The following is a 13,678-nucleotide window of genomic DNA, read 5'->3' as shown; positions in this document are numbered from 1 at the left end:
TATGATATCACAAGACCAATTCATAACTCGGATTTCACCATAACATCTAGAGGGATTGATTCATAGGTGTCAACCATAACTCATCTTCCCCCATGGTAGGGGTGTTAATCGAGTTTATCATTCTGTTTTTGCGTAGTTTGGGTCAGGTTATTCGGATTTTTTTTCGTATGATTTTGTATTTAAAAATTGATAATATCACAACTGGGTTCGTTGATCCGGGTTGTTCGGTTATCGAGTTCGTTGGGTTCGGTAGTTCGGGTTTGGACATATTTGCTAGTTATAATTGTTTACGCTTTTGGTCTGAATATTCCAACTGTCATATCTTGGAAAGTTAATATATCAAGACAAGAACATAACCCTCATATTTTTTGGAAAGTTAATATGTATTATATTCACGGATTCTTGATAACATGCCGACCCTAATAACAATCAGTTTTCGATCTAAACCTGTCAACCTTGCATAAAAATTTCAACAAAGTTCATATTTTGTTACATATATCTCAAGCTTTGTTTCTACTCTTCGATCTAAGCTTCACGTTACTACAATTGTTTTGTTTGTGGGCCATGTTAGAGCTTTCTTTTTTTTTTTTAGTTTCATTTCAGTTTATTAGCATTGTCATCAAACTCAGAATAAATAGTTGGCATTTCATGTTCAATGAAATAAAGATAACATTCTGCAAAATGTAGAATTTTAGAACGAAAAGGGGAGATGGGTTAACAATTAACTAATTATTTTTGTTGTTTTTAAAGTAAAAAGTATGGTTGTTATTAAAAAAAAAACGTAATATAAATTTTAGTATGGTTGAAAATAAAAGGTTTATCTAGCACTTTAATAACGTTGTAGTATTACTAATAGAAGTGAAAGAAAGTGGAATGAAAGCGAAAAATATTTATATTCCGAAGGTTTTGCTACCATGAAGAAGCGGGAGTAACATCTTTCGTCGTAACTTTCCTTCCAAAATGAAAACAAATCGAAGGAAGACAAATACATATGGTTTATCATTTACCCATTGGGCTCGGTGTTTTCTTTTATCATCACTACACACTCGCTGACGCGCAGCTAGTGCTGCAAACGAACCCGAACAAGATTTTGTTTGTGTTCCTTTGTTAAGAAATATATGTGTTCACGAACTGTTCATGAACACTTAACGAACGAGATTTGATGTTTGTGTTCGTTTGTTAATAAAATAAACTTGTTCGTGTTTGTTTGTTAATTGTAGGCAACGAACGTTGATTAACATAAATGAGCACAAACTAATGTTCATGAACCCAAATGGAAACAAACGAACACAAACAAACGTTCATAAACACACTATATTATACACCGGCACTTATTAAATAATTTATTTCCTTGAATTCTGTAGTATTTAAAGAAGATATAAAAAACTAAAAACACTAATAAATTATCAAACACAAACAAACATGTTAGCAAACGTTCACGAACATAAATGAACGAACTCGGTCTCTATTCATGTTTGTTCGTTTAACTAAACCGAATAAAATTTCTTGTTCGTGTTTGTTTGTTGAATAAACAAACGGACACAAACAAACTTCCCGCCGAACGGTTCACGAACTGTTCGCCGGACGTTTGGTTCGTTTGCAGCCCTACTCGCAGCTCTCTCTCATCTTCTTTCATTGGTGACTACCACCCGATTACCCTACCCGCCCACTCTACCCAAAACTAGGGGTGAACAAATTACTCGTCATAACCGATAACCAAACCATAACCAACATAACTGAATCGATTATAACCAATAACCAATGGCCTTGATCCATGGGTAAATGCTACCCGATTTCACCTTTAATGTCACTTGCTAAAAAAGCCATGTTCTTATTCATGTGTGAACACTAGAGGCCATAAATGTAAAAACTTTTTCATGTTCACATTTCTTCCCCTTGTTCCCCCTTCAAATTCCAAATATAAAAAAGAAACCCTTTCACTCTTCACTTCCCTCCATTCAACAAATTTGAAAACCCCAGATCGTCTTCAACAGGATAACAACACACCATCGCTAATGTCGAAATCCAAGAACATGAAAACCCCAAATCCCTCACAATTCACCTCCATTTCTTCAACTATCTACAATGATGACGACGATTTTCAAGACCCAATTCCATCTCTACCCTTTACCCAAACCTTAACCAAACCCACCTCATCGATCAAACTAAAACCCTCAAATACCCCCATCAATCGCCCCTCAAAGAAGCCCAAAAAGACCCACACTTTACCCGGTAAAGAGAATCTTATAACCCCACATGAATTTGATCTTGATCCAGATTTGGGTTTGGAGTCTTTTGAGCCGACTGTACTCTGCAACAAGACTGAAGTGGGTGAGAAAAAGAAGAAGTTAACAGATGGGTTTGGTTATTTATCGAATTCGATAGAGTCGAGGCTGTCGTTGCAGTCCAGGGGCGGTTGCGCACCAAGTGTTTGTGAAAATGTTTCTGAGAAAGTGGATGGGGATTTGGAGGAATCTTTTGAGCCCACTGTACTATGCAACGAGATTGAAGTGGGTGAGAAAAAGACGAAGTTAACAGATGGGTTTGGTTATGTATCGAATGCGGTAGAGTCAAGGCTGTTGTTGCCATACAGGGGCGGTTGCGCACCAAGTGTTTGTGAAAATGTTTCTGAGAAAGTGGATGGGGATTTGGAGGAATCTTTCGAGCCCACTATACTATGCAACAAGATTGAAGCGGGTGAGAAAAAGACGAAGTTAACAGATGGGTTTGGTTATGTATCTAATGCGGTAGAGTCAAGGCTGTTGTTGCCATCCAGGGGCCGTTGCGGACCAAGTGTTTGTGAAAATGTTTCTGAGAAAGTGGATCCGGATTTGGAGGAATCTTTTGAGCCCACTATACTATGCAAGAAGATTGAAGTGGGTGAGAAAAAGATGAAATTAACAGACGGGTTTGGTTATCTATCGAATTCGATAGAGTCGAGGCTGTTGTTGCGGTCCGGGGGCGGTTGCGCACCAAGTGTTTGTGAAAATGTTTCTGAGAAAGTGGATGGGGATTTGGAGGAAACGGGTACCACTCAACTTGATGTGTTGCTTGATTTGTGTTATTCTGAAGAAGAAAAGGAGATTGAGGATGAAGATGTGGGGGGTGTTGGTGAGATTATTAGTTGTCCTATGTGTGGAAGTGATATTTCTAATATGAGTGATGAGATGAGACAAGTTCATACCAATGAGTGCCTTGATAAAGAGCCGATAGATATTCCCGATAATGACCATGTTTCGGAACCATCTGGGCAAGTTCTTGATGACCCTCCTAATCTAGCTTCTAGTGAAACGCATCATGTTTCTCCTATTTCAATATGGCTGCAAAATCTCGGCCTATCTCGGTATGAAGAAGTTTTCATCCGTGAAGAAATTGATTGGGACAGTCTAAAGTGGTTGACTGATGAGGTTGGTCAAACCATTATAATCCTTTTTGCTTTGCTTGTTACCAAATTACGTAAAGTTTTGAACTTTATTCTTTCTTGTAGGATCTATGTAAGATAGGTGTTACTGCTCTTGGCCCCAGGAAGAAGATCGTTCACGCTATTAGTGAACTGAGAACGGAATCTCATGAGGAAGTGAATATACCCGAAAAGTCAGCACAAAAGGAGTCTAAAACAGTCTCGAATAAACTGATCACAGATTTTTTTCCCGGTTTTGCTGGAAACGTGAAAAAAAGTTGTACTACTGGGGCACAAGCACAAGTCGGAAAAACTAACTCAAACAATGGTAATAAACGTAGTGGCACTAAAATGAATTTTTCAAATAATAAGTTCCGAGATACGCCCTCGTGGTGTTCAATTACTGGAACGCCCTTTCGTGTGGTAAGCTCTGTTTTCCTAGACCATGCATCTTGTGATATTTGAAATATGAAGGTTGAGTTTATAACTTTTAGAGTAAAATGCCATTTTCGTCCTTGAGGTTTGGCTAGTTTTGCAAATTTCGTTCAGAAGTTTGTTTTTCCGCATTTTCCACATCTGGATCCAAAAGGTTTGAAATCTTGCCATTTTCATCCAACTCGTTAACTCCATCCATTTTTCTTTGGTTAAGTCAGGGGTATTTTTGTCTTTTTTGTTAACTTAAAGGGCAATTCAGTCTTTTTCACTTTATACACAAGCATTAAAAATACCCTTGACCGAATTCCCCTTTAAGTTAACGAAATGATGGAAATATTTATGACTTAACAGAGAAAAATAGATGGAGTTAACGAGCCGAATGAAAATAGCAAGATTTCAAACCTTTTGAATCCAGATGCGGAAAAAAAAACTTTGGATGAAAGTCGCAAAACTGGCCAAACCTCAGCGACGAAAATCGCATTTTACTCTAATTTTTAGTTATTATGCATTTTTGATTACTAACTTTCTTTAATTTTATTAGGATGCGTTTAAATATTTGCGAAGGGATTGCTTCCATTGGTTCCTTACGCATTTCCATGCAGACCGTAATTTCAATCCTACTGTTATATCGTAATTTGCCAAATTATATTTCGTAATTTGTGAATCGTAATATGCCTTTTACTGCGTTTGCTCATGCAGATTATGGAGGTCTTACAAAGTCTTTCTGTCATGGAAAAATTTACTGCTCATTAATTACCGCAAAACTCGTAAATCTTAAAATCGGTATCCCATGGGAGAAAATCGAAGTTTTACCTCTCAATCAAAAGATAAATATTGCGGGAGTTGACGTCACGTGCTTCGATGCTAATCACTGTCCAGGTGCCGTTATAATTTTGTTTGAACCACCAAACGGTAAAGTATGTATCATGTTGACTTTTTTTTTTTATTTTTTTTTATTTTTGTCTATTTACTTGTTATTTTCCGTAACGTGATCACTGTTGTCATGCATAGGCTATTCTACACACGGGAGATTTTCGATTTAATGAAGATATGACAAAAATCGCTAGTTTGCAGACACGTGTGCATACTCTCGTTTTAGATACGACTTATTGTGACCCTCAGGTATGCAAACAGAAATATTTATGATTTTAAAGTTTTTGATTCCTTTTATTGCTGTCTGAAGGTTGTATCTATATAATTATATATATCAATAATTCTTGCAGTATGACTTTCCAAAGCAAGAGGCTGTGATCCAATATGTTCTTGAGGCTATTCAAGCTGAAGCTTTTAACCCAAAAACATTGTTTCTGATCGGCAGCTATACAATCGGTAAAGTTTTTTTTTTTAAACTAAAGTTCGCACTTTAGTACTAGTAGATGTAGCAAATGCGACCCATCTATGCAGTTAATATAAGTGGGATATCGTTCCTCTACAAAATATCAGTGTCAAATATCGGTTTCGATATTATTGGGCGATATTGATTGTTATTTTGTATGCCTTGGTTGATGTGGACTCAGAGGAAGATTTCATGGAATCATAGTTGTCGATAGCGAACATAGCGGTCGCTATAGCGCGCTTTATGGCGATGCGGCTATGTGTCGCTATGTTGGTTATGGCGATGAATAGCGAGCTTAGCGACAGTTTGGGTTTTTTTTTGATGTTACTATCAATTAGATATAGCTTTAAAATAGCTGGATTTATAGGTTTATTTTAAATATACATGTAAAATATCATATATACAAGGGTATTTTGATGTAATATACATATAAAAATTTTCAAAATTCTTTTTTCTAGTGTAATCGCTATTTATAAAATAGCCGTCGCTATTCGCTACGTAGCCTATAGGTGCCTTGTCGCTATTTGTCGCTATTCGCCATCGACAACTATCCATGGAATCATGGCTTAGGTATAGATCGAGTTTTAAATATTGGCACTTTTGAGTTTTGACTTTTGATATTACTATTGATACTATATATGTTTTACGTTTTACATCAATATATATATATATATATATATATATATATTTGTATATATATTAATTCTGCATGATATTAAAAATACCGATATCTTACCGCGATAACCTATATCTCAAGTATTGGCCCTTGATCGATATTTGATTTTGGACCGCGTTAACTGCATAGAGACCCATTTACTTATGAATGGGTTGATTTGGGTTATGTTTGTATCTTTAATAGATCAAACAGGTTAAGCTACAGATTACATAATTTAACTAAAGAGGAAACAAGTCAAAGTTAAACGTGTTGAAAGTCGTATGTTCGAGTACATAAGAAACTTTTAACTTTTCTTTCGTAGTTAGATATAGCACATTATTTATTGATAAAATTAAAAAAGAGTCAAAAGATGTGTTTGTGAGTCAGCTCAATTCTGTTTCATCCCATGCTATAAAAGTACCCATAACGACTTGAAGATTTGAGTAATATTGGCCCGTTATCCAACCTGGATATTTTTCAATTCCGTTAACAGTATATCGTCATTATTTTACAGTCTTAATAAAAAAAATTGAAAAACAGGAAAAGAAAGGGTGTTCATGGAGGTAGCTCGTGTTCTCCAAAAGAAAATATACGTTACCGCTGCAAAAATGCGGGTTTTGGAGTGTTTGGGAATGCCAAAAGAAGATATGCAATGGCTAACATTGGATGAAAGGGAGAGCCACATTCATGTTGTGCCTATGTGGACACTTGCAAATTTTAAAAGATTGAAACATGTAGCTAACATGTATATGGTAAGCTTCAAATTTCAACTTTTTATTTCTATCTTAATTGTAGTTATGAGTAAAATGCCAATTTCGTCCCTGAGGTTTGACCAGTTTTGCGACTTTCGTCCAAAGGTTTGTTTTCTTCCGCATCTGGATGGAGTTAAGGAGTACGAGCCGGATGAAAATGGCAAGATTTCAAACCTTTTGGATCCAGATGCGGAAAAACAAACCTTTGGATGAAAGTCGCAAAACTGGTCAAACCTCAGGGACGAAAATGGCATTTTACTCTAGTATTTAAAATAGAGTTAAATGCCATTTTAGTCCCTGTGGTTTGGGTCATTTTGCCAGTTTAGTCCAAAGGTTTCATTTTTCACCTGTGGGTTCAAAAAGGTTTCACCATTGCCATTTTAGTCCACTGGGTTAACTTCATCCATTATTTCTGTTACCTAGAAGGGCAATTTGGTCATTTTATCTGGCCGAATTGCCCTTTTAGTTAACAGAATTACATATAAAATGACCGAATTGCCCTTCTAGTTAACAGAAAAAATGGATACAGTTAACCCAGTGGACTAAAATGGCAACGATGAAAAACCTTTTTGGACCCACGTGCGAAAAATGAAACCTTAGGACTAAACTGGCAAAATGGCCCAAACCACAGGTACTAAAATGGCATTTAACTCTTTAAAATAAGTTGTGAAGAAATACTTGTTATTTGCGCTGAATGTTCAGTCTTAATCTCGAATCCAAATTTTTGTGTTGTTTGGTGTGATTCATATGTAGTATAATATATATAAAAACATCTTTTAACATAAAACAAAATGTCAACTTGCCTTGAATACATTCAAATATGGGTTGTAATATGAAAGGGACATTTGCCTACCATACGGTTACACGCCTAAAAAAGTAGGTTATCGTGCATTAACTGTCTATTATTACATACCCATTAAAATCTTGTAATAATATTTTCAGCTATCACCAATGCTACATTATTGGTTTTGATAGATCAGTATTTCACAGAAGTCGGTTATTATAATAAGTTTTACGCGAATATTATATACCTTAAGTTTTATTACGTGGGAATTCAGTAAAGATAAGGCCGCTTCTACCCAATTTCAGTTAGGCGTTGAACATTCTATGTCAAACACGAAATTAAAATATTTATTTTTGTTTCTGTTGGTAGTTTACTTTCACTAAGTTCAGTTTCTGTTTGTTATAGCGGTTTATGTATCTATCATAATACAAACACACTGCTCACACACATGTAATAGGAGTTAGATATGTTGTTACATGTGTCTAACATGTGCTCTTAAATATTTTTTTTATTTTTAATATTATTGTCGTTTTTTAATCAGGGTCGATATAGTCTTATAGTTGCGTTTTCTCCAACGGGTTGGTCATTTAGTAAAGGAAAAAAATCATCCCCAGGAAAGAGGTGGCAGCAGGGTACTATTATAAGGTGAATTTATTAAAATATTTAAATTATTGTTGTAATAATATTGTACTTGTAAATTTATTTAACATATTTTACACATTAATAAATTATTAAAAATTATTTAATTAGCTTAATTTTCTATGATCCAGATACGAGGTGCCATACAGTGAGCATAGCAGTTTTACAGAACTCAAAAAATTTGTAAAATTTATATCTCCAGAAAACATTATCCCGAGTGTAAATAACCACGGGTCAGAGTCTGTACGCAAGATGGTCTCTCTATTATCATCTTAACCCGTTTAATCGTTTATCTCCGCCATCAAACAACAGGTATCCTAATTATCTTTAATATCGTCTGATAATGTATTTACAATACTCGTACCAAACACATTTATTTGCTCATCATTTTTTTTTTTTTTTTTTTTTTTTTTTAATACAGGTTATATGCATTGTTGATCATTCAAGTATTATTGTATTTAAGTTGTTCCAGAGTTTCCAGAGGACCTTAGGCCTATGGTCTGCAACTTGGACCTGCATTTTCTTAAATGTATAATTTTGAAACCACAAATAAAACATTTCATGTTTTTGTAGTGTGTAGACACTCAATTTGTAGCATTCGAATATTAAATATATGTCGAAACGTTACATAGCATGTACGATGAATAGACTACGTATATTCGACGTCTTTTTCATTGGGAGGTTTTTATATCATATAAATATTTATTTAAACTTTAAGTAATTGTTGCATGTAGGGGTGTTAATCGAATAAAGTGCATTTTGTGAAAAAAAAAATAAAGAAATAAAACAAATAATGCGTAGAATTGTGTGTATATAAAATAATAGAAAAATACGTAGTTAATTGGATATTCCATTTGAAAATGTTTTAAAATCACTAATACGAGTTCGATTAAAACGAATATGGGTGCAATTGCAGTTTGAAAATCTGAAAACCGAACTCAAACTCGTTTAATTTTGGCTTAGGGGCTGTTTGGTAGCCTCTTAATTACCATTCAGATGCTACCTTTTAATGGTTTAAAACCTCTGAATGAATAAAAGGTGACCTCAAGTCTGAATGGTTAAGAGGTAACCTCTGAATAGTAAATCATCACATGTCACATTCTTTTATCTTTTCATTGGTAAAATTGTTAATGGTTTCTTTAAGTGATTAACACCTTAGGCTTGTTTATATGCTTTAAGTATTATTAATTAATGGAGTCAACTGTTTAAAATTTTCGTATTTTGTTTTAAAGTAATACTAATGTTTAAATTTGTTTTTTTAAATATAATAAAAACAGGAAATTACAATAAAAGGTATGCAAAAGTATAAGCTTTTTAAAAGTATAAAAGATAATATGCAACTGTACAACTTTATATCTGGTGGGACACCCATTACAATATTTATTGTTACATTCATATACACAGTTGTCAACTTAACAAAGTTTGAATGTTATTTTGGGTTGAAAATTTTATTTTGGTAAACCATAAAATATAAAATCAAAACGATTCATTGTATAACTGTACCACATCTAAAAAATACAGACACTATTAAATATGTTTGATTACTGTTATTTACTGAACTTATTAATATTTGTGTCAAGTAACGTTAAAAGAAAATGTAAGGATGTCTATGGATGTGACAAGTAATTAAAATGGATTCAAGGGGTGTTTAGTATTTGAATCGGACTGAAAATTCGATTAGAAAGGAATTCAAATTGCAGGATCGAATTCGTTTTCGAATATTCGAATTAGATTCGCATTCAGTCGAATTCAATACAATTTTGGGACTTTCAATTCGAAATTTGAATTTAATTTCAAAACTCAAAGAATTTGATTCGTTTAATTTGAGTATTTGAAGTTTGATTTGTTGACACCCTTGATGGGTTTATCGTTCTCTACGATGTATACCAAGACGAAGTAATGGACCACACCCACCTAGTCACTATTTCGAATAGACGCTTATGTTAATAAATGTGAGAAAGAACGATGAGGTGTACCAATGGGTGAAGGTAGATACATCTAATGATGTTGATGTCTAACAGGGTGTTGTATAGGGATGAGCAAATGGTATCTGGTACTGGTACTGAACCAGTACTGGTACCGAATTTACCGAACCGGGTACATTTACAGTACCGATTCGGTAACGACTTTTGAAATTTTCGGTACCGGTTCCGCAAGGAATATGACATTTTCAATTCTAATTTCTAATGATATCTATTCCTTAGTAAATCATTTTTTTCCTCTTACTTTTTAATTCAACTTGTTGTTACTTTTAAATTTTATAATAACATAAATCCTACTATAAAATAGTTTAATTGATTTTTCTTTTCTTTTTTTCAAAGGGTTATTGGATTTTAATAATCATAAGTTTCACATGTTGGCCGATAATAATCTTAACTTTAAAATTTTCCTCCAATAATCCCAACTTGTAAAAGTTTGGCCGCCATTGATCCTTTTCAAACATATAAGAATTTGGTCTGCTCAATAGATTCAATTACACATAGAGACTCATTAATTGATTTAAGTGCACCTATGTTAGAAAAGGATCAATGACGGCCAAAGTTTTACAAGTTGGGATTAATTGAGAGAATTTTTAAAGTTGGGATTATTATCGGCAACAGATGAAACTTAGAATTATTAAAATCCAATATCCCTTTTTCAAATTTTCAAACTTTAACTATAAATATTCGTTTATTCTAACCTTATTTAATGTATTGTTGGTATTTTTCGTGCTTAACCTTTCATTTTTTAATTTGACCTTTTTGTGTATTTTATTAAGTTATGTACTATATAAAGAAAAGAAAAATATACATCTAGCTTTATGAAACATGAAAAAAGTTGATAACTAAAGTAATATAATTATTTTTGTAGAGTTAAGCTCTTGTGAAAATAAAATTATCGTACGAAACGTACGAAGTGAAAGAAAGTCAAAAAAGTGGCGGTGGCATTTTGGTAATTATCAGCAACTTCAAAATTACTCTAGTAGAGTAATTTTGAACTTCTGTAGGGTAATTTTGTAAAAGCTCAAGTAGAGTAATTTTGGTCGTGTAGGGTAATTATCAAAATTGTAGGGTAATTATCAAAATTACACTAACCCCCCCCCCCAAAAACCTAAAAAAAAACCTAACCCCCCCCCCACCCCCAAAAACCTAAAAAAACCTAACCCCCCCCCCCCACCCCACCCCCAAAAACCTAAAAAAACCTAACCCCCCCCCCCCAACCCAAACTAAAAGCTAAAAACTAAACCATAAAGCTAAACCCCATAACTAAATGCTAACAAAATTACTCTACAAGACATTTCCCAAAATTACCCTACAGAAGTCAAAATTACTCTACTAGAGTAATTTGATAATTACCCTACATTTCTCAAAATTACTCTACAGATGCTCAAAATTACCCTATTGATGCTCAAAATTACCCTACAGATGCTCAAAATTACCCTACTAGAGTAATTTTGAAGTTTTTGATAATTACCAGATTGCCACCGCCACTTTTTGCTTTTCCCCAGTACAGTACTTTTGAAATTGCTGATAATTACCATATTGCCACCGCCACTTTTTGACTTTTCTTTCAATTCGTACAGTTCGTACGTTTATTTTATTTTTATTTGATCTTTTACCTATTTTTGTAATACAAGAATATAACAAATGATTATCTCTTTCTAGATGATCGATCTCATTTACTCTTTCTAGATGATCTCATTTTAAACGTGTCATCTTGAATGATATATAATTCGAATATGAACATGAAAAACAAAAAAGAATCAAAACATAAATAAAACAACATACATGGGTAACTCTTTTCATTAATCATGCAAACAAGACATCAGCGGACTTAGCTCTTTACGAGCCGTAGCACGGGCTACGACTCAACTTCGTATCAGTAGTGTATTTTTTCGGTTTTGTATAAACAAATACGAGGATACCCCTGAAAAAATAAGTTCGTAAGCCTAAAAGTTGTTTAGCTTTATATATCGCCCAACGAAAAATACAAAAGTCGAAATCAATTTATAATTGATAGGCAGCCCAATTCTTATTTAAAATTGTAAGCCCAAAACAGTTTAATTGATAAGGCAACCCAATTCTATTGATTAATAGTTAGCCCAATAGTCCAATACGTAATAATTTTGCAAACTTAAATGAAATAAGTGATCTTGCGCGTGTTTTGGTTGAAACGGGAGTTCTTGTCCTTTAGTTTATCGGGTAGTGGAGCTAACTTTGCTTTTACCGACTGCAACCGCAACCGTTGAAAGATGTTTTTCAAAATTAAAGCTTGTCAAGACGGATTTACGCAATCGAATGGGCCCGGAATTTTGTAACAATGCTATGGTTTATGCGGTCGAAAAGAATTTTTTACATGAAATAAAAGACGACGATGTGATGGAACGATTTCAAGCTATGAAAAGAAAAAAGAAGAAGAGAAATGTATTAGGTATTTGCTTTACTTTATTTATTTATTGTCGTTTTTTTTAATATTGTATGATTGCACGGTGAAATTTTTTTTATGATACCCCTAAGTTGATGTTCTAGTTTCGCCAATACAGATGTGTTAATGCAATGCGATATATCATTCCTATACATCCCACATCCCTAGGCCACATCCTTATTTTGCAACGATTGAGTATGATGGCTATAACCTTTTTAACTTTCCATGTTGACTTTGACTTGTTTAGGGTTCGTTATTCCATAACTCCATATTATTAAAACTCCAATTGATATTATAGTCTAGTGACATATTGTAGATGAGATAAGACTTAGATACCATTAGGTCCTAGATTCGATTCCTATAAGGGGTTTTTTCCCAGATATGGGTTTCCTCTTGAATTGGCGTATAGACAATGAATTGGTGTATAAGTATTATTGCCTAGTGGAGATGAATATGATCGGGCGGTTCCGCTGGTGGCACGACGATACTCCAGTGATCCAAATTTGTGTAACACCCCGTTTTGTGACAAAATAAAAATATATAAAATTTATATATTTCATATATTGTTGAACGAGTAAGTAACAAGTAAGATTGTTTGGTGAAATATGCAATATCTTGACAAGCCTTGGCTATTATAGGAGACCGTTTAATGTTAATAATAAAATATATTATATTTGACCACACTCTGTTTTTAATGAAATTTAGGTTGAAACATAGATAAAATTAAATGAGTTCGTCTCAATGATATTTATTGTCGTTTTATAAAATGTCATATTTTAAAAGGTATACGAGAACAACGGGTCAAGCAGAATTATTTATTATATTATAATAATAAAATATTAACTCTTAGAATTGCTTTGTGCGAAGGAAGGAGACACACATACATGTCAATTTTAGTCCCACATCGCCGAAATTATATAATTAAGCTGCTAGCTCTACTCTATAAATAACAACTTATAGAGTTATAGTTAACCTCTAGAGCATCGGCTTTTTTTTATTAGGAATACTCTAGTATAGAGAATATACGATACTTCTTTGGGTGATGTTAGTAATCACTTTTGGAACTCGAGTAGGGAGACTCTTTTGTAGATAGTTTTAATTTATGTTTAGTTATTTATTATTTATTATAGCTAATATTAGTATTATTATTAGTAGTAGTAGTGATGGTATTAATTTTTAGATACTAAGGTTTTTGTCAAGGGCGGGTATTGGGTAGCCTAGGCTTAGTTAGGAATGGACTGATCAGCCATGCTTAAACAAGGCAACGCTAACC

At 33.8% G+C, this 13,678-nt stretch overlaps 1 protein-coding gene across 1 annotated transcript; it reads left to right on the top strand.

Annotated features, from left to right (window-relative positions):
* The first annotated feature begins 1,912 nt into the window (after positions 1-1,912).
* LOC110894058 lies at positions 1,913-8,681 on the top strand. The gene is made up of 10 exons (XM_022141224.2): positions 1,913-3,407; positions 3,488-3,823; positions 4,377-4,440; positions 4,535-4,752; positions 4,847-4,957; positions 5,059-5,164; positions 6,367-6,578; positions 7,904-8,007; positions 8,133-8,313; positions 8,423-8,681. Exons 1-9 carry the CDS (start codon positions 2,016-2,018, stop codon positions 8,275-8,277), a joined length of 2,688 nt encoding a protein of 895 aa, XP_021996916.1. The 5' UTR covers positions 1,913-2,015; the 3' UTR covers positions 8,278-8,313; positions 8,423-8,681.
* The last annotated feature ends 4,997 nt before the right edge of the window (positions 8,682-13,678 follow it).

Source organism: Helianthus annuus, chromosome 12, assembly GCF_002127325.2.
Source record: "Helianthus annuus cultivar XRQ/B chromosome 12, HanXRQr2.0-SUNRISE, whole genome shotgun sequence".
Classification (NCBI taxonomy): Eukaryota; Viridiplantae; Streptophyta; class Magnoliopsida; order Asterales; family Asteraceae; genus Helianthus; species Helianthus annuus.
The sequence above is the reverse complement of the archived record's forward strand: the minus strand, read 5'-3'. Positions and strand labels throughout refer to the sequence as shown.

Excerpts from the sequence above, each read along its gene's own strand:
- LOC110894058 (XM_022141224.2), top strand. The coding sequence starts at position 2,016 with ATGTCGAAATCCAAGAACATGAAAACCCCAAATCCCTCACAATTCACC. Across the intron at positions 3,408-3,487 it reads TAAAGTGGTTGACTGATGAG|GATCTATGTAAGATAGGTGT; the intron begins GTTGGTCAAACC and ends TCTTTCTTGTAG. Across the intron at positions 6,579-7,903 it reads ATGTAGCTAACATGTATATG|GGTCGATATAGTCTTATAGT; the intron begins GTAAGCTTCAAA and ends TTTTTTAATCAG.